Consider the following 24,490-nt stretch of genomic DNA (forward strand, 5'->3'; position numbering starts at 1 on the left):
GAAAAGTTAATCAACTCCTGCCTCCCTGCATCTAAGAGTTAAGTGGTTTGTTTGTGTGTTTGTCAGAGATAGGTTCCCAGCCTAGAGTGCAGTGGTATGATCACAGCTCACCGCAGCCTTGAATTCCTGGGCTCAAGGGATCCTCCCACCTCAGCTTCCCAAGTAGCTGGGACTACAGGTATGGACACCATGCCCAGCTAATTTTTTTTTTTTTTTTTTTTTAGATAGAGTCTCGCTTTTGTTGCCCAGGCTGGAGTGCAGTGGCATGATCTCGGCTCACTGCAACCTCCACCTCCCAGGTTCAAGCGATTCTCCAGCCTCAGCCTACCCAGTAGCTGGGATTACAGTCTCTCACCACCACGCCCAGCTAAATTTTGTATTTTTAGTAGAGATAGGGTTTCACCATGTTGGCCAGGCAGCTCTCAAACTCCTGACCTCAGGTGATCCGCCCACCTCGGCCTCCTAAAGTGCTGGGATTACAGGCACGAGCCACTGCGCCCCACCCCGGCTAATATTTTAAAAGTTTTTGGTAGATCTGCTGGGTGCAGTGGCTCACGCCTGTAATCCCAACACTTTGGGAGGCCAAGGGAGTCAGATTGCTTGAGGCTTGGAGTTCAAGAACAGCCTGGGCAACAAGGCAAAATCCTAACTCTACAAAAAGTACAAAAATTAACCGGATGTGGTGGTGTGCGTGCCTATAGTTTCAGCTACTCAGGAGGCGTAGGTGGGAGGATTGCTTAAGGCCAGTAGGCAGAGCTCACAGTGAGCCGAGAGCCTGCCACTGCACTCCAGCCTAGAGGACAGAGACAGACCCTGTCTCAAAAAAAAAAAAAAAAATAGTTTTTTGCAGAGACAGGGCTCTCACTATGTTGTCCATGCAGGTATCAAACTCTTGGTCTCAAGTGATCCTCCTGCTTCCCAAACCACTGGGATTACAGGTGTGACCCATCACTCCCAGCCTGGGTTAAGTGTTTTAATTACTCTATTATTTCTCACCTCCAGTGGAATTCCCCATTAAGTTCATTGTTGCTCTCACAAGGAGTGTATTTAGGCCGGGCATGGTGGCTCATGCCTATAATACCAGCACTTTGGGAAGCCGAGGCGGGCAGATCACAAGGTCAAGAGATCGAGACCATCCTGGCTAACACAGTGAAACCCCGTCTCTACTAAAAATAGGAAAAAAAATTAGCCGGGCCTGGTGGCGGGCGCCTGTAGTCCCAGCTACTCGGGAGGCTGAGCCAGGATAATGGCGTGAACCCAGGAGGTGGAGCTTGCAGTGAGCTGAGATCGCACCACTGCACTCCAGCCTGGGCGACATACTTTGTCTCAAAAAAAAGAGAAAGAGAGAGAGAGAGTGAGAGAGAGAGAGAATGCAGCAGGAAGACTGAAACACGTGAAGTTGATCTTTGTTTTTCTTTCGTGTGGTTCCAATTATCTTGGGGAAAAAAAAAAAAGGAGTGTATTTAATTGAAAGACAATTAACCCTGGAGTGTTGCTATTTGAACATAATGCTATTCTTTTTCTTCTTCTTTTTTTTTTTTTTTTTTGAGATGGAGTCTCACTCTTGTTGCCCAGGCTGGAGTGCAATGGCATGATCCTGGCTCACCACAACCTCTGCCTCCCAGGTTCAAGCGATTCTCCTGCCTCAGCCTCCCGAGTAGCTGGGATTATAGGGATGCGCCACCACATATATATTTTTTAATTTTAGTAGAGACGGCTAATTTTTTTGTATTTTAGTAGAGACGGGGTTTCTCTACGTTGGTCAGGCTGGTCTCGAACTTCTGACCTCAGGTGATCCACCCGCCTCAGCCTCCCAAAGTGCTGGGATTACAGGCGTGAGCCACTGCGCCCGGCCTCTTCTTCTTCTTTTTATTTTTTATTTTTTAATAGTTGCTGCTGCATCTTCCTACTCAGAATTACTTAAAATGGCATCAGTGACTTAACCATCAATCTTGACAAAATGATTCTTTCAACCTGAATGACTGATGCAAGAAGGGAAAGATGATTGCAGAAGAGACAAAAGATAAGATTACTATAGAAGTCTCAGATAAAGATATTTTTATCTGGGAGGAAACATGACTGATAGACTGAATTCTGAGCTTTCTCTACCTGGGCCAAAAAACTTAGATTTGATCCCTCTCTTTGGGTGTACTTTTTTTTTTTTTTTTGAGACGAAATCTCACTCTGCCACCCACGCTGGAGTGCAGTGGCGCGATCTCAGCTCAAATAATAATAATAATAATAATAATAATAATAATTGGATGCTGGTGCTTTTCACCTGCCCATAATATGATTTGAGCCATGTCAGCTATCTTTTTCCTATTGGACTAACTTTACTCCCTTACTGGTTCTTTCTTTTTATTTTTTTTTTTGAGACGGAGTCTTGCTCTGTTGACAGGCTAGAGGGCAGTGGCACAATCTCGGCTCACTGCAACCTCCGCCTACAGGTTCAAGCGATTCTCCTGCCTCAGTCTCCTAAGTAGCTGGGACTACAGGCGTGCGTCACCATGCCCAGCTAATTTTTGTATTTTTAGTAGAGACGGGGTTTCACCATGTTGGCCTGGATGGTCTCGATCTCTTGACCTTGTGATCCTACTGCCTCAGCCTCCCAAAGTGCTTGGACTACAGGCGTGAGCCACTGCGCCTGGCAGTTCTTTTTTTTTTTTTTTTTTTTGAGACGGAGTCTCGCTCTGTCGCCCAGGCTGGAGTGCAGTGGCCGGATCTCAGCTCACTGCAAGCTCCGCCTCCCGGGTTCACGCCATTCTCCTGCCTCAGCCTCCCGAGTAGCTGGGACTACAGGCGCCCGCCACGTCGCCTGGCTAGTTTTTTGTATTTTTTTGGTAGAGATGGGGTTTCACCGTGTTAGCCAGCATGGTCTCGATCTCCTGACCTCGTGATCCGCCCGTCTCGGCCTCCCAAAGTGCTGGGATTACAGGCTTGAGCCACTGCCCCCGGCACCTGGCAGTTCTTTATCACTTTTAGCATCTGTTTCATTTTTAAAATCTGGTTGATTTTTAAAATGCTACTACTAAATTTTGGGTTTCCCGGCCGAGGGCGGTGGCTCAAGCCTGTAATCCCAGCACTTTGGGAGGCCGAGACGGGCGGATCACGAGGTCAGGAGATCGAGACCATCCTGGCTAACACGGTGAAACCCCGTCTCTACTAAAAATACAAAAAACTAGCCGGGCGAGGTGGCGGGCGCCTGTAGTCCCAGCTACTCAGGAGGCTGAGGCAGGAGAATGGCGCAAACCCGGGAGGCGGAGCTTGCAGTGAGCTGAGATCCGGCCACTGCACTCTAGCCCGGGCTACAGAGCAAGACTCCGTCTCAAAAAAAAAAAAAAAAAAAAAAAAAAAAATTTTGGCTTTCCCTAAAAAAAAGCACCAGGGTTCATGGACTGCACATATTTTTTAGAATTTTTAAATCAATGAGGAAATGAAAACCAACCTCAAAAATGAGAAGCAGAAACTTCCAGTTTGTGTTGTGGCTTAAATAGCTTGTGGCAGACCAATTGTTTGCTGAGACCAACCAGGAAAGCTGGATCAATACAAAAACACTATTAGAAAGCATCAGAGAGGCTTCCACAGAACAAGGAATTTCAGGAGCCAAGACCCTAGAGAGAGAGAAAGCTGGATGTGGCATCTGCTGGCTCTTCAGCAGTGACTGAAGGACTGAGTGTGCAGATGATGACAACTGGGAGGCTGGTAACTCAATAATAAAACTTTAGACAAGCACTCCTCTATGAATAATGAAGAGCTGAGAATGGACTTTTTTTTTTTTTTGGAGGCAGGGTCTCATTCTATTGCCCAGTCTGCAGTGCAGTGGCCCAAGCTTGGCTCACTGCAACCTCCGCCTCCTGGGCTCAAGCTGTCCTCCCACCTCATCCTCCCAAGTAGCTGGGACTACAGGCACATACCACCATGCCCAGTTAAGTTTTGCATTTTTAGTAGAGATGGGGTTTCACCAGGTTGCCCAAGGTGGTTTCGAACTCCTGGGTTCAAGTGATCCACCCACCTTGCCCTCCCACAGTGCTGAGATTACAGACATGCATCACTGTGCCTGGCCCAACAACAGACTATTAATTCATAAAGAATGAAATCCAGTTTGTTTTATTTTTATGTATTTATTTATTTATTTTTTAGGACAGAGTCTCCCTCCGTTGCCCAGGTTAGAGTGCAGTGACCTGATTTCAGGTCACTGAAACCTCTGCCTCCCGGGTTCAAGCGATTCTCCTCCATCAGCCTTACGAGTAGCTGGGACTGTAGGTGCCCACTACCAGTCCTGGCCAATTTTTGTGTTTTTAGTAGAGACGAGGTTTTACCGCGTTGGCCAGTCTGGTCTCAAACTCCTGACCTCAGGCGATCTGCTGGCCTTAGGCCTCCCAAAGTGCTGGGATTACAGGCATGAAACACCACGCCCGGCTATTTTTTTTTTTTTGAGATGAAGTCTTGTCTGGCTCTGTCACCCAGGCTGGAGTGCAGTGGTGCATTTCAACTGATTGCAGCCTCCACCTCCCAGGTTCAAGCAATTCTTGTGCCCCAGCCTCCCAAGTAGCTCTGATTACAGGCATGAGCCACTGCCCAGCTAATTTTTGTATTTTTAGTAGAGACAGAATTTTGTTATGTTGCTCAGACTGGTCTCAAACTCCTGGACTCTAGGGATCCACCCGCCTCAGCCTTCCAAAGTGCTGGGATTATAGACGTTAGCCGCTGAGCCTGGCCTAAAATTTTGAAATTAGATTTGAAGAAACTCAATGCCTGATTGAATCAAAGTAAAATCTACCTTAACTTCATCTGCCAAGCGAAAGTAAATTGTCGGCTGGTCTCAGTGGTTCACACCTGTAATTTCAGCACTTTGGGAGGCAAAGGCAGGTGGATCACCTGCGGTCAGGAGTTTGAGACCAGCCTGGCCAGCATGGTGAAACCTTGTCTCTACTAAAAATACAAAAATTAGCCAGGTGTGGTGGTGCGTGCCTATAGACTCAGCTGCTCAGGGAGGCTAAGGCAGGAGAATCGCTTGAATCCGGGAGGCAGAGGTTGCAGTGAGCCGAGATCGTGCCACTGCACTCCAGCCTGGGTGACAGCGACACTATATATCCAAAAAAAAAAAAAAAAAGTAAATTGTCTCTGGGAAAAAAGAAGATTGGCCGGGTACGGTGGCTCATGCCTGTAATCCCAGCACTTTGGGAGGTTGAGGCGGGTGGACAACATGGTGAAACCCCATCTCTACTAAAAATACAAAAATTAGCTGGGCGTGGTGGTAGGCACCTGTAATCCCAGCTACTCGGGAGGCTGAGGCAGGAGAATCACTTGAACCTAGGAGGCAGAGGTTGCAGTGAGCCAAGATCGCGCCATTGCACCACAGCCTGGGTGACAAGAGGGAAACTCCATCTCAAAAAAAAAAAAAAAAAAAAACCGGAAGATTATCCAGCACCTCATTTTTACAACTGTAGACACTGCATCTATGATTTTTAAAAATAATGTTAGGCCAGGCGCGCTGGCTCAAGCCTGTAATCTCAGCACTTTGGGAGGCCGAGACGGGCGGATCACGAGGTCAGGAGATCAAGACCATCCTGGCTAATACGGTGAAACCCCGTCTCTACTAAAAAATACAAAAACTAGCCGGGCAAGGTGGTGGGCGCCTGTAGTCCCAGCTACTTGGGAGGCTGAGGCAGGAGAATGGCGTAAACCTGGGAGGCGGAGCTTGCAGTGAGCTGAGATCCGGCCACTGCACTCCAGCCTGGGTGACAGAGTGAGACTCCGTCTCAAAAAAAAAAAAAAAAAAAATGTTTAAGGCTGGGTCTGTTGGCTCATGCCTGTAATACCAGCACTTTGGGAGGCCGTGGCAGCCAAATCATGAGGTCAAGAGATTGAGACCAGCCTGGCCAACATGGTAAAACCCCTTTTCTACTAAAAAAAACCCCAAAAGTTAGCCAGACGTGGTGGCGCACACCTGTAGTCCCAGCTACTCGTGAGGCTGAGGCAGAAGAATTGCTTGAACTTTGGAAGCGGAGGCTTCAGTGAGCCAAGATTGTACCACTGCACTCCAGCCTGGGCAACAGAGCAAGACTCCATCTCAAAAAATAAAATAAAATAAACAAATATAAGCTTATTTATTTATTTTTTGAGACGGAGTCTCGTTCTGTTGCCCAGGCTGGAGTGTAGTGGTGTAATCTCAGCTCACTGCAACCTCCACCTACCAGGTTCAAGCAATTCTCCTGCCTCAGCCTCCTGAGTAGCTGTTATTACAGACATCTGCCACCGTATCCAGCTAATTTTTGTATTTTTAGTAGACACAGGGTTTCATCATGTTGGCCAGGCCGGTCTCGAACTCCTGACCTCGTCATCCACCCACCTCGGCCTCCCAAAGTGCTGGGATTACAGGCGTGAGCCACCGCACCTGGCCAGCTTAATTTTTTTAGAATGTTTTTAGATTTAAAAATTGACAGGACCGGGCGTGGTGGCTCTCACCTGCAATCCCAACACTTTGGGAGGCTGAGGCAGGTGGATCACCTGAGGTCAGGAGTTTGAGCTGGAGTATGAGCTTTCAAATTAAAAGAAAGTCTGAGTGTGGTGGCTCATCCCTATAAACTCAGCACTTTAGGAGGCTGAGATAGGAGGGTCACTTGAGGCCAGGAGTTCAAGATCAGCCTGGGCACCAAAGTGAGAGCCCCATCTTTACCAAAAATCTTTTAGAAACAGCAAGGCGAGGCCAGGCGTGGTGGCTCATGCCTATGATCCCAGCACTTTGGGAGGCCAAGGCGGGCGGATCACCTGAGGTCACGAACTCAAGGCCAACCTGACCAACATGGTGAAACCCCATCTCTACTAAAAATACAAAAGTTCGGCCGGGCGTGGTGGCTCAAGCCTGTAATCCCAGCACTTTGGGAGGCCGAGATGGGCGGATCACGAGGTCAGGAGATCGAGACCATCCTGGCTAACACAGTGAAACCCCGTCTCTACTAAAAATACAAAAACTTAGCTGGGCGAGGTGGCAGGCGCCTGTAGTCCCAGCTACTCGGGAGGCTGAGGCAGGAGAATGGCGTGAACCCGGGAGGTGGAGCTTGCAGTGAGCTGAGATCCGGCCACTGCACTCCAGCCTGGGTGACAGAGCGAGACTCCGTCTCAAAAAAAAAAAAATAAATAAATAAAAAATAAAAATACAAAAATTAGCCAGGTGTGATGGTGCATGTCTGTAATCCCAGTTACTCAGGAGACTGAGGCAGGAGAATTATTCCAGCCTGGGCAACAAGAGTGAAACTCCACCTCAAAAAACAAAAACAAAACGAAACAAAAAAAGGCTGGGCGCAGTGGCTCACACCTGTAATACCAGCACTTTGGGAGGCCGAGGCAGGCAAATCACGAGGTCAGGAGATCAAGACCATCCTGGCTAACACAGTGAAACCCCGTCTCTACTAAAAATACAAAAAATTAGCCGAGTGTGGTGGTGGGCGCCTGTAGTCCCAGCTACTGGGGAGGTTGAGGCAGGAGAATGGTGTGAACCTGGGAGGCGGAGCTTGCAGTGAGTCAAGATCACGCCACTGCACTCTAGCCTGGGTGACAGAGCGAGACTCCATCTCAAACAAACAAACAAACAAACAAACAGGCAAGATGGCATGTACCTGCAGTCCCAGCTACTGGAGAGTCTGGGACAAGAGAATTGCTTGAGCCCAGGAGTTTGAGGCTATAGTGAGCTGTGATGGTGTCACTGTACTCCAGCCTGGGCAACAGAGCAAGACTCCATCTCTAAAATAAATAAATAAAATGAAACAATATTGGCCGGGCGCGGTGGCTCAAACCTGTAATCCCAGCACTTTGGGAGGCCGAGATGGGCGGATCACGAGGTCAGGAGATCGAGACCATCCTGGCTAACACGGTGAAACCCCGTTTCTACTAAAAAATACAAAAAACTAGCCGGGCGCGGTGGCGGGCGCCTGTAGTCCCAGCTACTCCGGAGGCTGAGGCAGGAGAATGGCGTGAACTCGGGAGGCGGAGCTTGCAGTGAGCTGAGATCCGGCCACTGCACTCCAGCCTGGGCGGCAGAGCGAGACTCCGTCTCAAAAAAAAAAAAAAAAAAAGAAACAATATTTTCTCTTAACTTTAGAAACATTACGTTTTCACCATGGAGAATGTAAATAATACAAAAAGTGAAAAGAAAAAATGAAAAACCACCTGCAATTCAATTACTTAGAAAGAACCATCCTGAACATCTTGTTTTTCCTTTTAGTCTTCTTAGCAATAAACATGTGATATAAGGTTTATATTACCATATACCTTTTTACAGGCATCAAGACAGGCATGGAATTAAAAATGAGATTGCCCCAGGCACATCTGTAGGAGTGGAGTCTTGACCTGAGCATTCAATTTGTGGCTGAGACAGAAATGAAAGATTCAGTGCTGCCCCAGCAGGTGAGTCTCAGGGTCTAAAGGAGCGCCTTTCAACCGAGGACTTTTATCAAGGAACAACTCGCAATTCCAGCACAGGAGTATTTTTTGAAAGCCTATCTCTCTCTTCCTTCTTTCTTTTCTTTCTTTCTTCTTCTTTTTTTTGGGGGGGGGGTTAGTTTCAGATATTAGGTTACTCTCTATGTGAAAGTTTACATCTTTAGTAAAAACAATATTTTAAAATGCTTTTTTTTTTTTTGTTTTTTTTTGTTTTTTTTGAGACGGAGTCTCGCTCTGCCGCCCAGGCTGGAGTGCAGTGGCCGGATCTCAGCTCACTGCAAGCTCCGCCTCCCGGGTTCACGCCATTCTCCTGCCTCAGCCTCCCGAGTAGCTGGGACTACAGGCGCCGCCACCTCGCCCGGCTAGTTTTTTGTATTTTTAAAGTAGAGACGGGGTTTCACCGTGTCAGCCAGGATGGTCTCGATCTCCTGACCTCGTGATCCGCCCGTCTCGGCCTCCCAAAGTGCTGGGATTACAGGCTTGAGCCACCGCGCCCGGCCTAAAATGCTTTGATATAAAAATACTGGGAGGCTGGGCACCGTGGTTCACACCTGTAATCCCAGCGCTTGGGGAAGCCAAGGCCGGCGGATTGCCTGAGGTCAGGAGTTTGAGACCAGCCTGACCAACATGGTGAAACCCATCTCTACTAAAAATACAAAAATTAGCTGGCATGCTGGGGGGCGCCTGTAATCCCAGCTACCTGGGAGGCTGAGACAAGAGAATCGCTTGAACCCAGGAGGTGGAGGTTGCAGTGGGCCGAGACCACGCCATTGCATTCCAGCCTGGGCAACAAGAACAAAACTCTGTCACCAAAAACAAAAAGAAAAACAAAAAACTGGGAATGCCTCTCTGCAAAATGGATCTCTGGAAATGTATATTTCATATTTAGAAACTGCCAGCATTTGGAACACCAGGACATTTTCTCAAGCACATGTGAAAATACATTGTCAGCCGGGCACAGTGGCTCACACCTGTAATCCCAGCCCTTTGGGAGGGCGAGGCAGGCAGATCACAAGGTCAGGAGTTGTGACCAGTTGACCAGCTTGGCCAACATGGTGAAACCCCGTCTCTACTAAAAACACAAAAATAAGCCGGGCATGGTGGCATGTGCCTGTAATCCCAGCTACTCAGGAGGCTGAGGCAGGAGAATGGCTTGAACCAGGAGGCAGAGGTTGCAGTAGGCCAAGATCGCCCCACTGCACTCCAGCCTGGGCGACAAGAGCGAGGCTCTGTCTCAAAAAAAAAAAAAAAAATGCTTTGCTGGGTTTCCCCACTCAGTCTGTTACCATTAGGTCATTTGCTTTTTGTCCAGTCACATTTCTACACAGCTGTCCATTCTTCAGAGAAGCTAAGCATAAAAATAGACACTTTTTTCCTGAGTCTTTCGATCTTCAACTCTGAAGCCTCCTTTGTCAAATAAAACTTTGACTAGATAAATTTGTTATGCTTTTCTCTTGTTAATCTGCCTTTTGTTATTGTAGTGTCCACCTGACTCTTACTATCAGGAGGAAAGGGATCACACCCTCTCCGCCCCTACACAGACATGCAAATTTTTGAGCCCCGCGTGTGAATTACTGAATCAGAAATTCTGGGGTGGGACCCAGGAACCTGATTTCAACAAACCTTCCTGGGGATTATTATGCATGCTAAAGTCTGAGAGCCCCTGGCAGGGAGGGGGAAGGGGAAAGGCGGATAGAATGCTTTCCAGAGGATGTAGGGTTTTGCCATTTCAATAATTGTTTATGGTTGTCCCTCTCCAATAGAATAGCTATAAGGAGCATTCCTAAGAAGAAAAATGTACTAGAAAATCACCGTGCCACCTCCTTTTTGTGTCTACCCCTTAATCAGGTCATTGTTAAGCAGATTTGTCAAATTATTCAAAGCAGGTTTGAATAAATGTGTTGTACAGAGACTTCAGGGCGTTTATTTGTCTTCATTTTGGCAGGATTTGCCCTGTGGCCGGAAAGATTCAGATGCACCTTCTTTCTTTCTTTTTTTAGAAGGAGTCTGGCTCTGTCGCCCGGGCTGGAATGCAGTGGCGTATCTTGGCTGATTGCAAACTCTGCCTCCCGTGTTCAAGCATTTCTCCTGGCCCAGCCTCCCTAGTACCTGAGATTACAGGTGCACGCCACAACACACAATGCTCGGCTAATTTTTGTATTTTTCGTAGAGACAGGGTTTCACCATGTTGGCCAGGCTGGTCTTGAACTCCTGACCTCAGGTGATCCGCCCACCTCGCCTCCCAAAGTGCTGTGATTACAGGCGTGAGCCACTGCGCCCGGCCCCCACATGCGCCTTCTTTCATCACTTGCTTGTACTGTTGTTCTTTTTCACTTTGGAAATGTAAAGCCCTTCTATTAAGTATAGATGGTTATTATTCTCAAACAGCTAGGTAGATCAGAACAGAAATACTACACATGATTCTCAAATCCTCCAGGACAATCCTTTTCATTTCCCTGGATGACATCTTTTCTTACTTTCGAGATTTGTAATCAGACAGCCTTTCTTCCTCTCCAGGCTCTGCCACTTAACTAAGCTGTGATCTACAAGTTACTGCCTTGCTCTGAACTTCAGCTTTGCAGTTGGTTCCATAGCTCAGAGGTTAGGGCACTGGTCTTGTAAACCTCAGCTTCCATTTATAAAATGAGGACTTGAATAATTTCTATCTCATAGGATTAGTTTAAGCGTTAGATAATATTTATTTATTTATTTTTGAGACAGAGTTTCACTCTTGTTGCCCAGGCTGGAGTGCAATGGTGCAATCTCGGCTCACTGCAACCCCACCTCCCGGGTTCAAGTGATTCTCCTGCCTCCCACTCCCAAGTAGCTGGGATTACAGGCATTCGCCACTATGCCCAGTATTTTTAGTAGAGATGGGGTTTCACCATGTTGGTCAGGCTGGTCTCGAACTCCTGACCTCAGATGATCTGCCCGCCTCGGCTTCCCAGAGTGGATTACAGGTGTGAGGCACCGTGCCTGGCCGACAGGGTCTGATTTCTAGAAAATCCAGATCCTGAACACACACTGACACCCACCCCCTACCTCACATACACACACAAACTAAGGTCCCTTGCAATCTCAATCACTATCCCTGCAAAAGTCAAACTCACAAGAATGAAAGCTACACTCCATTTTCTCCATTCGTTTATATGGTTGGTTCTGCACAGACAGATGAAACCACTTCACCCTGTAGAACTGATCTATTTTCAGTGCATTTTATTTACCTGCATCCTAAGGAACACCTTCTTCACGGGATGAGTCACCTCTGGGTCAGGTCCTTCTTCTGTTTGAGATTTGAAACCAAATAGCTTTGTTCCTTTTTACTTTGTGCCACTTTCTAAGCTGTGTACCTAAGGCATGTCACTTACCCTCTCAAAGTGTCAGCTGGTTTATGCATAAAATGGGGGAATACGTGATGTAGCTATCATCATAGGCCCGAAATGTCCATTTCAGTTCTTACTAGTCTAAGCCTTCTCTAGCCTCTGCTCCATACTCTCTGCCAAGGGTTAAATCTCTATTTTCATAAGATACATCTGCTAGGGAATAAAATAGCCATCAGAGCCTAACTTCTTTTGGATAAGGTGGACTTGGAAGGGTTAGAACAGGAGCAGATTATTCTCTGTCGATAACTGTCCCTTTAACCTGTTCTGTTGACTTGCTTTGCCCTGACCCCAGAGGAAATCTCAAGCAGATCCCAGAGCCTTTCCAGTCTCTCTTGCTTACGAACAAATAATTACCTTTTATTTAGGTATTTAAAAATCCATTCTCGGACGGGCACAGTGGCTCATGCCTGTAATCCCAGCACTTTGGGAGGCCAAGGCAGGAGGATCTCTCTCTCTTTTTTTGAGAGGGGGTGGAGTTTCCCTTTTGTTGCCCAGGCTGGAGTGCAATGGCACGATCTCTGCTCACTGCAACCTCTGCCTCCCAGGTTCAAGCCATGCTCCTGCCTCAGTCTCCCAAGTAGCTGGGATTACAGGCGTGAGTCACCAAGCCCGGCCTTCTCTGTTGCTTTTTTTTTTTCTTGAGACGGAGTCTCACTCTGTCGCCCAGGCTGGAGTGCAGTGGCGCGATCTTCGCTCATTGCAAACTCTGACTCCTGGGTTCACGCCATTCTCTTGCCTCAGCCTCCCGAGTAGCTGGGACTACAGGCGCCCGCCACCACGCCCGGCTTTTTTTTTTTTGTATTTTTAGTAGAGATGGGGTTTCACCATGTTGGCCAGGCTGGTCTCGAACTCCTGATCTCAAGTGATCCACCCACCTCAGCCTCCCAAAGTGTTGAGATTACAGGTGTGAGCCACCGAGCCCAGACTTGTCTGTTGCTTTTTTTTTTTTTTTGAGACAGAATCTTGCTCTGTCACCCAGGCTGGAGTGCAGTGGTGCAATCTCGGCCACTGAAAGCTCCGCCTCCCAGGTTCATGCCATTCTCCTGCCTCAGCCTCCCAAGTAGCTGGGACTACAGGCACCCGCCATCACGCCCGGCTAATTTTTTTGTATTTTTTAGTAGAGATGGGGTTTCACTGTGTTAGCCAGGATGGTCTTGATCTCCTGACCTCGTGATCTGCCTGCCTCGGCCTCCCAAAGTGCTGGGATTACAGGTGTGAGCCACCGTGCCCAGCCGTCCGTGTTCCTTTCAAGAGGAGCTGCTAGGATGCAAGACCTGTAAGGCCATAGGCAGCAATTCTAATGTTCCCAGGACAGCTCAAAAGCAACCCCTACCGAATGTTTACTCCCCTAGTTTACCTGCATCTGAGCGGACTACCAGCGAAACCATGACCAACAGAGACCTCCTGTCCACATTCAGCCACCGTGGACAGCTCCTGACAGCCTCTCACCTTTGGACACTGTCATGCTTGAGTCAGGTGTCAGATCCTAGGTATCCCTAAACACAAAAGTCAAACTTTGAGTGATTTTTATTTTGTTTTTTTATTTATTTGTTTATTTATTTATTTATTTTTGAGACAGAGGCTTGCTCTGTCACCCAGGCTGGAGTGCTGTGGCGTGATCTCAGCTCACTGCAACCTTTGCCTCCTAGGTTCAAGTAATTCTCCTGCCTCAGCCTCCTGAGTAGCTGGGATTACAGGGGTGTGCCACCACGCCCGGCTAATTTTTGTATTTTTAATAGAGATGGGGTTCCGCCATGTTGGCCAGGCTGGTCTCGAACTCCAGACCTCAAGTGATCCGCTTGCCTCAGCCTCCCAAAGTGCTGGGATTATAGGCATGAGCCACCGCACTCAGTCTTCAGTGATTCTTTAAAATTCTCTTCTCTTAGCTGAGATTAACAAAATGGCAACCCCTTCTTCTACCAGAGTGTGAGGCTGGTTGTGTGACCACATAAGAGCATAGTCGGAGGCCGGGCATGATGGTTCATGCCTATAATCCCAATACTTTGGGAGGCCAAGGCAGGCAGATCGCTTGAGCTCAGGAGTTCCAAACCAGCCTGGCCAACGTGGAGAAACCCCATCTCTCCTAAAAATACCAAAATTAGCTGGGTGTAGTGGCACCTGCTTGTAATGCCAGCTACTTGGAGGCTGAGGTAGGAGAATCACTTGAAACTGGGAGGCAGAGGTTGCAGTGAGCCGAGATTGTGCCACTGCATTCCAGCCTGGGTGACAGTCGAGATTCTGTCTCAAAAATAATAATAAATAAATAATAATAAATGTATTTAAAATAGGCTGTGCATGGTGGCTCACGCCTGTAATCCCACCACTTTGAAAGGTTGAGGGCCGGGCGTGGTGGCTCATGCCTATAATCCCAGCACCTTGGGAGGCCAAGGCAGGCAGATCATGAGGTCAGGAGATCAAGACCATCCTGGCTAACAAGGTGAAACCCCATCCCTACTAAAAATACAAAAAGAAATTAGCAAGGCGTGGTGGCGGGCACCTGTAGTCCCAGCTACTCAGGAGGCTGAGGCAGGAGAATGGCATGAACCCAGGAGGCGGAGCTTGCAGTGAGCCGAGATCATGCCACTGCACTCCAGCCTGGGTGACAGAGGGAGACTCCATCTCAAAAAAAAAACCCAAAAAACGCCGGGTGCGGTGGCTCACGCCTGTAATCCCAGCACTTTGGGAGGCCAAGACGGGCGGATCACAAGGTCAGGAGATCGAGACCATCCTGGCTAACACGGTGAAACCCTGTCTCTACTAAAAAAAATACAAAAAACTAGCCGGGCGAGGTGGCGGGCGCCTGTAGTCCCAGCTACTCGGGAGGCTGAGGCAGGAGAATGGCGTGAACCTGGGAGGCGGAGCTTGCAGTGAGCTGAGATCCAGCCACTGCACTCCAGCCTGGGCAACAGAGCAAGACTCTGTCTCAAAAAAAAAAAAAAAAAAAAAAACCCAAAAAACAAAAACAAAAGAAAAAAGAGGTCGAGGTGGATCACAATGTCAGGAGTTCGAGACCAGCCTGACCAGCACAGTGAAAACCCCATCTCTACTAAAAATACAAAAATTAGCCAGGCATAGTGGCGCACACCTGTAATCCCAGCTACTCAGGAGGCTGAGGCAGGAGAATCCCTTGAACCTGGGAGGCGGAGGTTGCAGGGAGCCGAGATCGCGACATTGCACTTCAGCTTGCACAACAAGAGCGAAACTCTGTCTCAAAAAAAAAAAACAAAGGGTTGTCCTTTACTCCTATTATGTTTCCTTCCCAGAAATAATTGCTGTTGTCATCTCCTTGCAATATCTTTTCAGTATTCTACTTACTCACTCATTCAACAAATGTTGAGCACCAACTATGTGTTCTTGTTACTGAGCATGGAGAACCAAATAAAACTAAAAGCTCTGCATTCAACAAGCTCATCTTTCTTCTTCTTCTTCTTTTTTTTTTTTTTGAGATGGAGTCTTGCTCTGTCACCAGGCTGGAGTTCAGTGACGCGATCTCGGCTTACTGCAACCTCCGCCTCCAGGGTTCAAGCAATTCTCCTGCCTCAGCCTCCCAAGCAGCTAAGACTACCAGTGCATGCCACTACACCCGGCTCATTTTTTGTATTTTTTAGTAGAGACGGGGTTTCACCATGTTTGCCAGGATGGTCTCAAACTCCAGACCTTGTGATCCGCCCACCTTGACCTCCCAAAGTGCTGGAATTACAGGCATGAGCTACCGTGTCCGGCCAACAAGCTCATCTGCTCATCTTTGTAGAGAGGCAAACAGAAGAAAAAACAAGTAACATATGGTATGGAAGATGGTGTGAGTAATATAGAGAAAAACTAATCAGAGAATGGGAACAAGGAGTGTGGGAGAAAGGGTGCTTGCTTTCTGAATACAGAATTCTACGAAGGCCTTGAGGATGAATAGCCTTGAAGAGTAACCTGAAGAAGGGAAGGGATAAAATGATTTTATTTGGAGGAAGAGTTTTTTTGGCAGAGCAAATAGCAAATGCAAAGGCTTAAGCTGGGACCAGACTTGGCTTGTTTACTGAAAAGCTAGGGGATGCGGCACTGTTGAATGAAGGGAAGCACTGGTAGAAGTCAGAAAGGTGGCAAGGGTGCCGGGCACAGTGGCTCACACCTGTAATCCCAACATTTTGGGAGGCTGAGGCAGGCAATCATCTGAGGTCGGGAGTTCGAGACCAGCCTGGCCAACATGGAGAGACCCCCCCCCTCCATCTCTAGTAAAAATACAAAATTAGACAGGTGTGATGGCCCATGCCTGTAATCCCAGCTACTCTGGAGGATGAGGCAGGAGAATTGCTTGAACCCGGGAAGTGGAGGCTATGGTGGGCTGGGATCGTGCCATTGCACTCCAGCCCGGGCAACATGAGTGAAACCCCATCTCAAAAAAAAAAAAAAGAAAAAAAAAAAAAACAGGTGGCAGGGGACCAAATCCTACAGGACATTTTAAACCCTTATGAGGTCCTCAGCTTTTCCGTTGAGGGAGGAAGCCATTCAGATTTCCAGCCAGAGAATGCTATGATCTGATGATCTGATTTGCGCTTTTTCCTTTTTTTTTTTTTTTTTTTTTTTTTTTACATAGAGTCTCTCTCTGTCGCCAGGCTGCAGTGCAGTGGCGGTGGCGTAATCTCAACTCACTGCAACTTCTGCCTGCGGGTTTAAACGATTCTCTTGCCTCAGCCTCCCTAGTAGCTGGGACTACAGGCGCATGCCACCATGCTCAGCTAATTTTTGTATTTTTAGTACAGACGGGGTTTCACCATGTTGGCCTGAATGGTCTCAATCTCCTGACCTCGTGATCTGCCCACCTTGGCCTCCCAAAGTGCTGGGATTACAGGCATGAGCCACCGGACCCAGCCTACATTTTTTTCTTTTTTCTTTGGAGACAGAGTCTCACTATTGCCCAAGCTGGTGTGCAGTGACATAATGTCAGCTCACAGCTCACTGCAACCTCTGCCACCGGGTTGAAGTGATTCTCATGCCTCAGCCTCCCAAGGAGCTGGGACTACAGGCTCACACCACCACGCCCAGCTAATTTCTGTATTTTTAGTATAGATGGGGTTTCACCATGTTGATCAGGCTGGTCTCGAACTTCTGACCTCAGGTGATCTGCCCGCCTCAGACTTCCAAAGTGGTCAGATTTCAGATTACAGGCATGAGCCACCGCTCCAGGCACCTTTTCTTTTTTTTTTCAAGACGGAGTTTTGCTCTTGTCACCCAGGGTGGAGTGCAGTGACGTGATCTCGGCTCACCTCAACCTCTGCCTCCCAAGTTCAAGCGATTCTCCTGCCTCAGCCTCCTGAGTAGCTGGGATTACAGGCATGCGTCACCACGTCCAGCTAATTTTTGTATTTATGGTGGAGACAGAGTTTCACCATGTTGGCCAGGCTGTTCTCAAACTCCTGACCTCAGGTGATCAGCCTGCCTCAGCCTCCCAAAGTACTGGGATTATAGGCATGAGCCACCACATCTGGCTTTTTTTTTTTTTTTTTTTTTTTTTTGAGATGCAGTTTCATTCTATCACCCAGGTTGGAGTACAGTGGCATGATCTCGGTTCACTGCAGCCTCACCGCCCGGTTTCAAGGGATTATCCTACCTTAGCCTCCCAAGTAGCTGGGATTATAAGCGTTTGCCACCACGCCCAGCTAATTTTTGTATTTATAGTAAAGATGAGGTTTCACCATGTTGGCCAGGGTGGTCTCAAACTTCTGACCTTACGTGATCCACCCGCCTCGGCCTCCCAAAATTTGGGGATTACAGGTGTGAGCCACCACACCTGGCCCTGATTTACATTTTTCAAGGATCACTTTCTGCTATGTTGGAAATAAATTTTGGGGTGGGATGGATGAAAACAGAAGCAGATTGAGTTATGAGATAAACATATCAGTTGAGAGATGATGATGGTAAGAAGTGGCAGTTGTCTGGATATATTTTAAAGAAAGAAAAGCAAGATTTTCTGACAGATTCAGTTGAGCTATGAGAAAGGGAAGAAGTCAAAGACAGCACCAAGGTTTTTGACTCAAAACACTGGGCAGATGGAGTCGGCTTTACTAAGACCGAGAGGCCTGAGAGTGGGCTCAGCGTTTGAAGGGAGCCATAAACTGAGTTTGGGAATTTTAAGTTCAATTCACATAACTTATTAGACATCCAAGCAGAGATACTGAATCAGGAGTTTGACATACAAGCCTGGAAATAAACATTTGAAAGTAATCTCCGTTTTGGGCAGTATTAAAAACCGTGAGATTAGATGACCTGGATTAGAGCTACATGTAAAGGAGATAAGAGGTGAAGGGATTTAACCTTGAATGTGATTGAAAAAGCATAGGGTCAGAAAGCAGTAGGGGAAAGAGGAGCAACAAAGAAAACTTTGAGGCCGGGCTCGGTGGCTCATGCCTGTAATCCCAGCACTTTGGGAGGCTGAGGCGGGTGGATCACGAGGTCAGGAGTTCAAGACAAGCTTGGCCAACATGATGAAACCCTGTCTCTACTAAAAATACAAAAATTAGCCGGGCGTGGTGGCAGGCGCCTGTAGTCCCAGCTACTCGGGAGGCCGAGGCAGAAGAATTGCTTGAACCCAGGCGGCAGAGGTTGCAGTGAGCTGAGATCACACCATTGCACTCCAGCCTGGGTGACAAAGTGAGACTCTGTCTCAAAAAAAAAAAAAAAAAAAAAGAAAACTTTGAAAGAGCAGCCGCTGACTCTGAGGAAGCCCCAGGAAGGATGGTGTTCAGGAAGTGGGAGAAGAAACTTTTTTCCCTGTGGAGAGAGATCCTGACACTTCAGAAGCCCCTGATCCTTCAAGTGAGTAAGATGGGGACAGGCCGGGCACAGTGGCTCACACCTGAAATCTCAGCACTTTGGGAGGCCAAGGGGGGCAGATTGCTTGAGCTCAGGAGTTGACCATCCTGGCCAAGATGATGAAACCCCGTCTCCACCAAAAATATAACAATTAGCCGGGCTTGGTGAGGCACGCCTGTAGTCCCAGCTATTCAGGAGGCTGAGGCAAGAGAATCCTTTAAGCCCAGAAGGCGGAGGTTGTGGTGAGCTGAGATTGAGACACTGCACTCCAGTCTGGACTTCAGAGTGAGACTCTGTCTCAAAGAAACAAAACAAAACAAACCCACTATCCCACCACCATGATACCCTTAGAAGAAAATGGGGATTGGAAATTGGCCATTTGATTTCTTTTCTCTCTTTTTTTGTTTTTTGTTTGTTTGTTTGTTTGTTTTGTTGTTGTTTTTTTCTTGAGTCACAGTCTTGTTCTGTTGCCCAGGCTGGAGTGCAGTGGCACAATCTCGACTAACTGTGACCTCCCCCTCCTGGGGTTCAAAAGAGCACGTCCGACTAATTTTTTGTATTTTGGTATTTTTAGTAGAGACGGGGTTTTACCATGTTGGCCAGGCTGGTCCTGAACTCCTGACCTCAAGTGATCCTCCCACTTGGGCCTCCCAAAGTGCTGTGATTACAGGAGTGACCCTCCATGCCTGGCCTTTGTTTTGTTGTTGTTTGTTTGTTTGTTTTGAGACTGAGTCTTGCTCTGTTGCCCAGGCTGGAGCACAGTGGGGCGATCTCGGCTCACTGCAACTTTCACCTCCCGGGTTCAAGCGATTCTCCTGCCTCAACCTCTCCATTCTCCTGCCTCAACCTCTCACGTAGCTGGGACTACAGGCGTGCGCCACCAAGCCTAGTTAATTTTTGTATTTTTAGTAGAGACAGGATTTCGCCATGTTGGCCAAGCTGGTCTCAAACTCCCGGCCTCAGGTGATTCACCTGCCTTGGCCTACCAAAATGCTGGGATTACAGGCAGGAACCACTGTGCCTGGTGGCCATTTTAATTTTTTGCAATGTCAAGGTCATTAATGTCTGACTCTGAAGAGGAATGTGTGAAAGTGGATGTGAAAGCCTGATTGGAGAATATTCAAGAAAGAATGAGGGAAGAAAAATCACCAACAGGCAAAGAACACAGACAGAGAACTCTTTAAAATTTTCTTACAGTTGATCACATTCTGTAAAAGAAATTGAGAAGAGGAGTGGTAGCAATAGAAGGGTGTGGGTTACAAGAGGGAATTTTTTTTTCCCCTAACAAAAGAAAACTTGTGGCCTGGTGCGGTGGCTCACGCCTGTAATCCCAGCACTTTGGAATGCCAAGGCGGACAGATCACTCAAGCTGACGATTTCGAGACCAACAACAGCACAGTTTACTGCCACACCACCTCACCCACCGCCGTCTCTTAAAAATACATAAATTATGGCCGGGCGCGGTGGCTCAAGCCTGTAATCCCAGCACTTTGGGAGGCCGAGGCGGGTGGATCACGAGGTCAGGAGATCGAGACCATCTGTGGCTAACATGGTGAAACCCCGTCTCTACTAAAAATACAAAAAACTAGCCGGGCATGGTGGCGGGCGCCTGTAGTCCCATCTACTCGGAGGCTGAGGCAGGAGAATGGCGTGAACCCAGGAGGCAGAGCTTGCAGTGAGCTGAGATCGCGCCACTGCACCCCAGCCTGGGCGACACAGCGAGACTCCGTCTCAAAAAAAAAAAAAAAAACAACATAAACTATTTTTTTAAAAGAAAATTTATAACAATTAGCCGACACTCCGAATTTTATCCCACCCTAATCTCTGATAATCACTAATTTACTTTCTGTCTCTATAGATTTGCCTAGGCTGGACATTTTATATAAGCAGAATCATACAATATATGACTTTTTGCATTTTTACTTCTTTCATTTAATTTGTTTTCCTTTTTCTTTTTTTTTTTTTTTTTTTCCGGTGTGGCAGGGTCTTGCTCTGTCACCCAGGTGGGAGTGCAGTGTTGTGATCAGGACTCACTGTAGCCTCAACCTCCTGGGCTCAAGTGATCCTCTCACCTCATTTTTTTATTTTTTGAGGGGAAGAGATCTCACTATGTTGCCCAGGCTGGTTTCGAACTCCTGGGCTCAAGCAATCCACCCGCCTCGGCCTCCCAAAGTGCTGGGATTACAGGCATGAGTCCCCACACCCGGGCCCCACTTAGCTTGTTTTTGATATTCATCTACGTTGAGCATGAATCAGTATTTTATTTCTTTTTTGTGGCTGATAGTGTACTGTATGGATATAATACATTTTGTTTAAAGGGTGCACTTGCTGTGTCATATGGTAACTGTTTAAATTTTAGAGAAACAGTCTTTTCTGCCTCTATTGAGATGATTGCATTTTTTTTTCCTTTATTCTATTCATATGATGTATTACATTGATTTTCCTATTTTGAACTAATCACACATTTCTAGAATAAATCCTACTTGGTTATGGTGCATAATCCTTTTACTATGTTGCTGGATTTTGGATTGCTAGCATTTCGTTGAAGTTTTTGCCTCCATATTCATAAGGGACATTAATCTATAGTTTTTTTCGGGGGATATCTGTCTGGTTTGAGTATCAGTGGTCTTTAATGTGGCAACTTGGGTAGGCGATAGACCCCAGTTATTCAATCAAACACTAGGTGCTACTGGCATATTTATTTATTTATTTTCTTTTGAGACAGAGTCTTGCTGTGTTACCCAGGCTGGAGTGCAGTGGCGGGGCTGGGATTACAGGCATGAGCCACCATCACGCCAGGTCTTGCTACTGGCATTTTTAGATGTGATTAAAATCCGTATTAATTGTCTTTGAGTAAAAGGGATTATAATTTGAGAAAGCCTAATGCAATTAGTTAAGGCTTTAAGAGGAATTCTGCCTAGGGAGAGCAGCTTCATCTCACACTGAAGGGTTCCAGCCATCTTCTCCGACTTGCCAAGACAGTTCCAAGATTGCATAAGCCAATTCCCTACAATGAATTTCCTCTTCTTCTTCTTTTTTTTTTTTTTTTTTTTGAGACAGTCTGGCTCTGTTGCCCAGGCTGGAGAGCAATGGCACAATCTCGGCTCACTGCAACCTCCACTCACCGGGTTCAAGCAATTCTCCTGCCTCAGCCTCCCAAGTAGCTGGGATTACAGGTGCCTTCCACCATGCCTGGCTTTTTTTTTTTTTTTTTTTTTTTGAGATGGGGTCTTGCTCTGTTGCCAGGCTGGAGTGCAGTGGCACAATCTCAGCTCACTGCAACCTCTGCCTCCTTGGTTCAAACAATTCTCTTGCCTCAGCCTCCCAAGTAACTGGGACTACAGGTACACGCCATCACGCCCAGCTAATTTTTGTATTTTTAGTAGAGATGGGGTTTCACCATATTGACCAGGCTGGTCTCGATCTCCTGACCTTGTGATCCACCCGCCTCAGCCTCCCAAAGTGCTGGGATTACAGACTTGAGCCACCACGCCCGGCCTCGCCTGGCTAATTTTTTGTATTTTTAGTAGAGATGGGGTTTCACCATGTTGGCCAGGCTGGTCTTGAACTCCTGACCTCAGGTGATCCACCTGCCTCAGCCTCCCAAAGTGCTGGGATTACAGGCATGAGCCAGTGCCTCCCGGGTTAAAGCGATTCTCCTGCCTCAGCCCCCCGAGTAGCTGGGACTACAGGCGCATGCCACCATGCCCAGCTAATTTTTGTATTTTTAGTAGAGATGGGTTTTCACCATTTTGGCCAAGATGGTCTCAATCTCCCGATATCGTGATCTGCCCGCCTCAGCCTCCCAAAGTGCTGGGATTACAGGCATGAGCCACCGCACCTGGCCTCAAATTCACTTTTTCTTTGCTCTGTGTTTTTCACCAATGTACAACACTGCTAACTTAGGAAAATCAAACATAGTCTCACATGGAAGATTGTTGACTATGCTCTGAAAGTCAAATTTGGCTGCAGCTTTATTTTATTCCACAGGTTTTTTAATACAGAAACGACCAGCTATGTCTTAGGATCAAAATCCAGAACAATCAACTGGAAATTACAGTGAAGATGAACAAAACGGAAAGCAGAAATGGAGAGAAGGAGGAAGAGAAGCAGGCAGAAAGAGAGAGCGAGAAAAAGAAGAAAATGAGAAGGAGCTGGAAGATGAACCGGAAAATAAAAGGAAAAGGGAAAATAAGAAACACAAACAGTATCCCGAGAAAAGATTAGTCAGCAAATCCCTCATGGACACTCTCTGGGCAAAGTTTAAGTTAAGCAGGTGCCCCACAATACAAGAGAGTCTCTCACTCTCGTTTGAATTTGACATGACACATAAACAGGTATGACGACATTAATAGACACTTCTTCATTGATAGACAGAGTCACTTGTATGGTGCTATTACTCACATAGACCAATATTTTTATTACTGTATTAATTACCTCCCACACCTCATTTTTTGCAGATAAGTCAATGGTTTTGTAAAAAGAGAAAGAAATATAATAAAGAAATGTCCAAGAGAAAGCATAAGAAAAACATACGAGGTAAGAAAGTGTTTCTTGTAAAATAAAAGGAAGTAGAAGGAATATATTGACTTCCGGAGATGGTTTGTGTTTCCATCATTATTGGGTATGCCCATAAACTTTTTTTTCTTTTCTTCTTTTATTTTTTTAGAGACGGAGTTTCGCTCCTGTTACCCAGGCTGGAGTGCAATGGCGCCATCTCGGCTTACCACACCCTCCGCCTCCCAGGTTCAAGCCATTCTCCTGCCTCAGCCTCGCAAGTAGCTGGGATTACAGGCATGCGCCACCACGCCCAGCTAATTTTGTATTTTTAGTAGAGATAGGGTTTCACCATGTTGGCCAGGCTGGTCTCGAACTCCCGACCTCAGGTGATGCACCTGCCTCGGCCTCCCAAAGTGCTGGGATTGCAGGTGTGAGCCACCGCGCCCGGCCCATTTAGATTCTTTCAAGAGCAATTTGATAAATGGGACAAAGAGGGAAGTGAAGACAAGAAGATGACACCAATGGACATGAGAATGACAGATATAATAAGTTAGAGGTCAAATAAGAGTATGGAAAATGATTGATAAAGGAACTTCAGATCATAATTATCTGCCACTACCCTGGTCACTCCCCAGATTTCATCAAATATTTTGATATTGAAATGGCTTTCATAATTCATATGAGAAACCATCTGACACCCACCTAAGTCTTAGAGTTCTTGAACTTTGTGAGGCTCACTGACCTTCACCCTTTTATAGCCAACATCTAGACCTTGTTATCTCGTATATCTCCCACCAGAAATCTCCAACGCCAAAATTCCCTTCCCTAACTTTTCTCTGTTATTTTGGCTATTTCATACTTCAGTGCCACCTTTTTTTTTTTTTTTTTTTTTTTTGAGACGGAGTCTCGCTCTGTCGCCCAGGCTGGAGTGCAGTGGCGCGATCTCGGCTCACTGCAAGCTCCGCCTCCCAGGTTCACGCCATTCTCCTGCCTCAGCCTCCCGAGTAGCTGGGACTACAGGCGCCCACAACCGTGCCCGGCTAATTTTTTGTATTTTTAGTAGAGACGGGGTTTCACCGTGGTCTCGATCTCCTGACCTTGTGATCCGCCCGCCTCGGCCTCCCAAAGCGCTGGGATTACAGGCGTGAGCCACCGCGCCCGGCCTTCAGTGCCACCTTATAGAGAGTTTAGGCTTTGATGCCACCGTTTGTTCTGATCTAGTAGGACCCTTCTGGCCTCATTCAGTTCTCTAAAGTCTGGACTAGGTGATTAATAACCTGAATCATTATCTCACCAACACCCTTGATTCCCTCCACTCTCTTGCCCATTTGTCCTTTTGCACACCTGTCAACAATGTTAGCCTT

At 47.1% G+C, this 24,490-nt stretch overlaps 1 protein-coding gene across 1 annotated transcript; it reads left to right on the forward strand.

Annotated features, from left to right (window-relative positions):
- Positions 1–18,548: 18,548 nt before the first annotated feature.
- Positions 18,549–23,157, forward strand: NANOGNB (NANOG neighbor homeobox). Its single transcript, XM_065525143.1, has 2 exons — positions 18,549–18,629; positions 22,652–23,157. Exons 1-2 carry the CDS (start codon positions 18,549–18,551, stop codon positions 22,967–22,969), a joined length of 399 nt encoding a protein of 132 aa, XP_065381215.1. The 3' UTR covers positions 22,970–23,157.
- Positions 23,158–24,490: the final 1,333 nt, after the last annotated feature.

Source organism: Macaca fascicularis, chromosome 11, assembly GCF_037993035.2.
Source record: "Macaca fascicularis isolate 582-1 chromosome 11, T2T-MFA8v1.1".
Taxonomy (NCBI): domain Eukaryota; kingdom Metazoa; phylum Chordata; class Mammalia; order Primates; family Cercopithecidae; genus Macaca; species Macaca fascicularis.

Coding starts and splice junctions, on each gene's coding strand:
- NANOGNB (XM_065525143.1), top strand. CDS start 18,549: ATGGTGTTCAGGAAGTGGGAGAAGAAACTTTTTTCCCTGTGGAGAGAG. Junction 18,630..22,651: donor AGAAGCCCCTGATCCTTCAA/GTGAGTAAGATG, acceptor GCTATGTCTTAG/GATCAAAATCCAGAACAATC.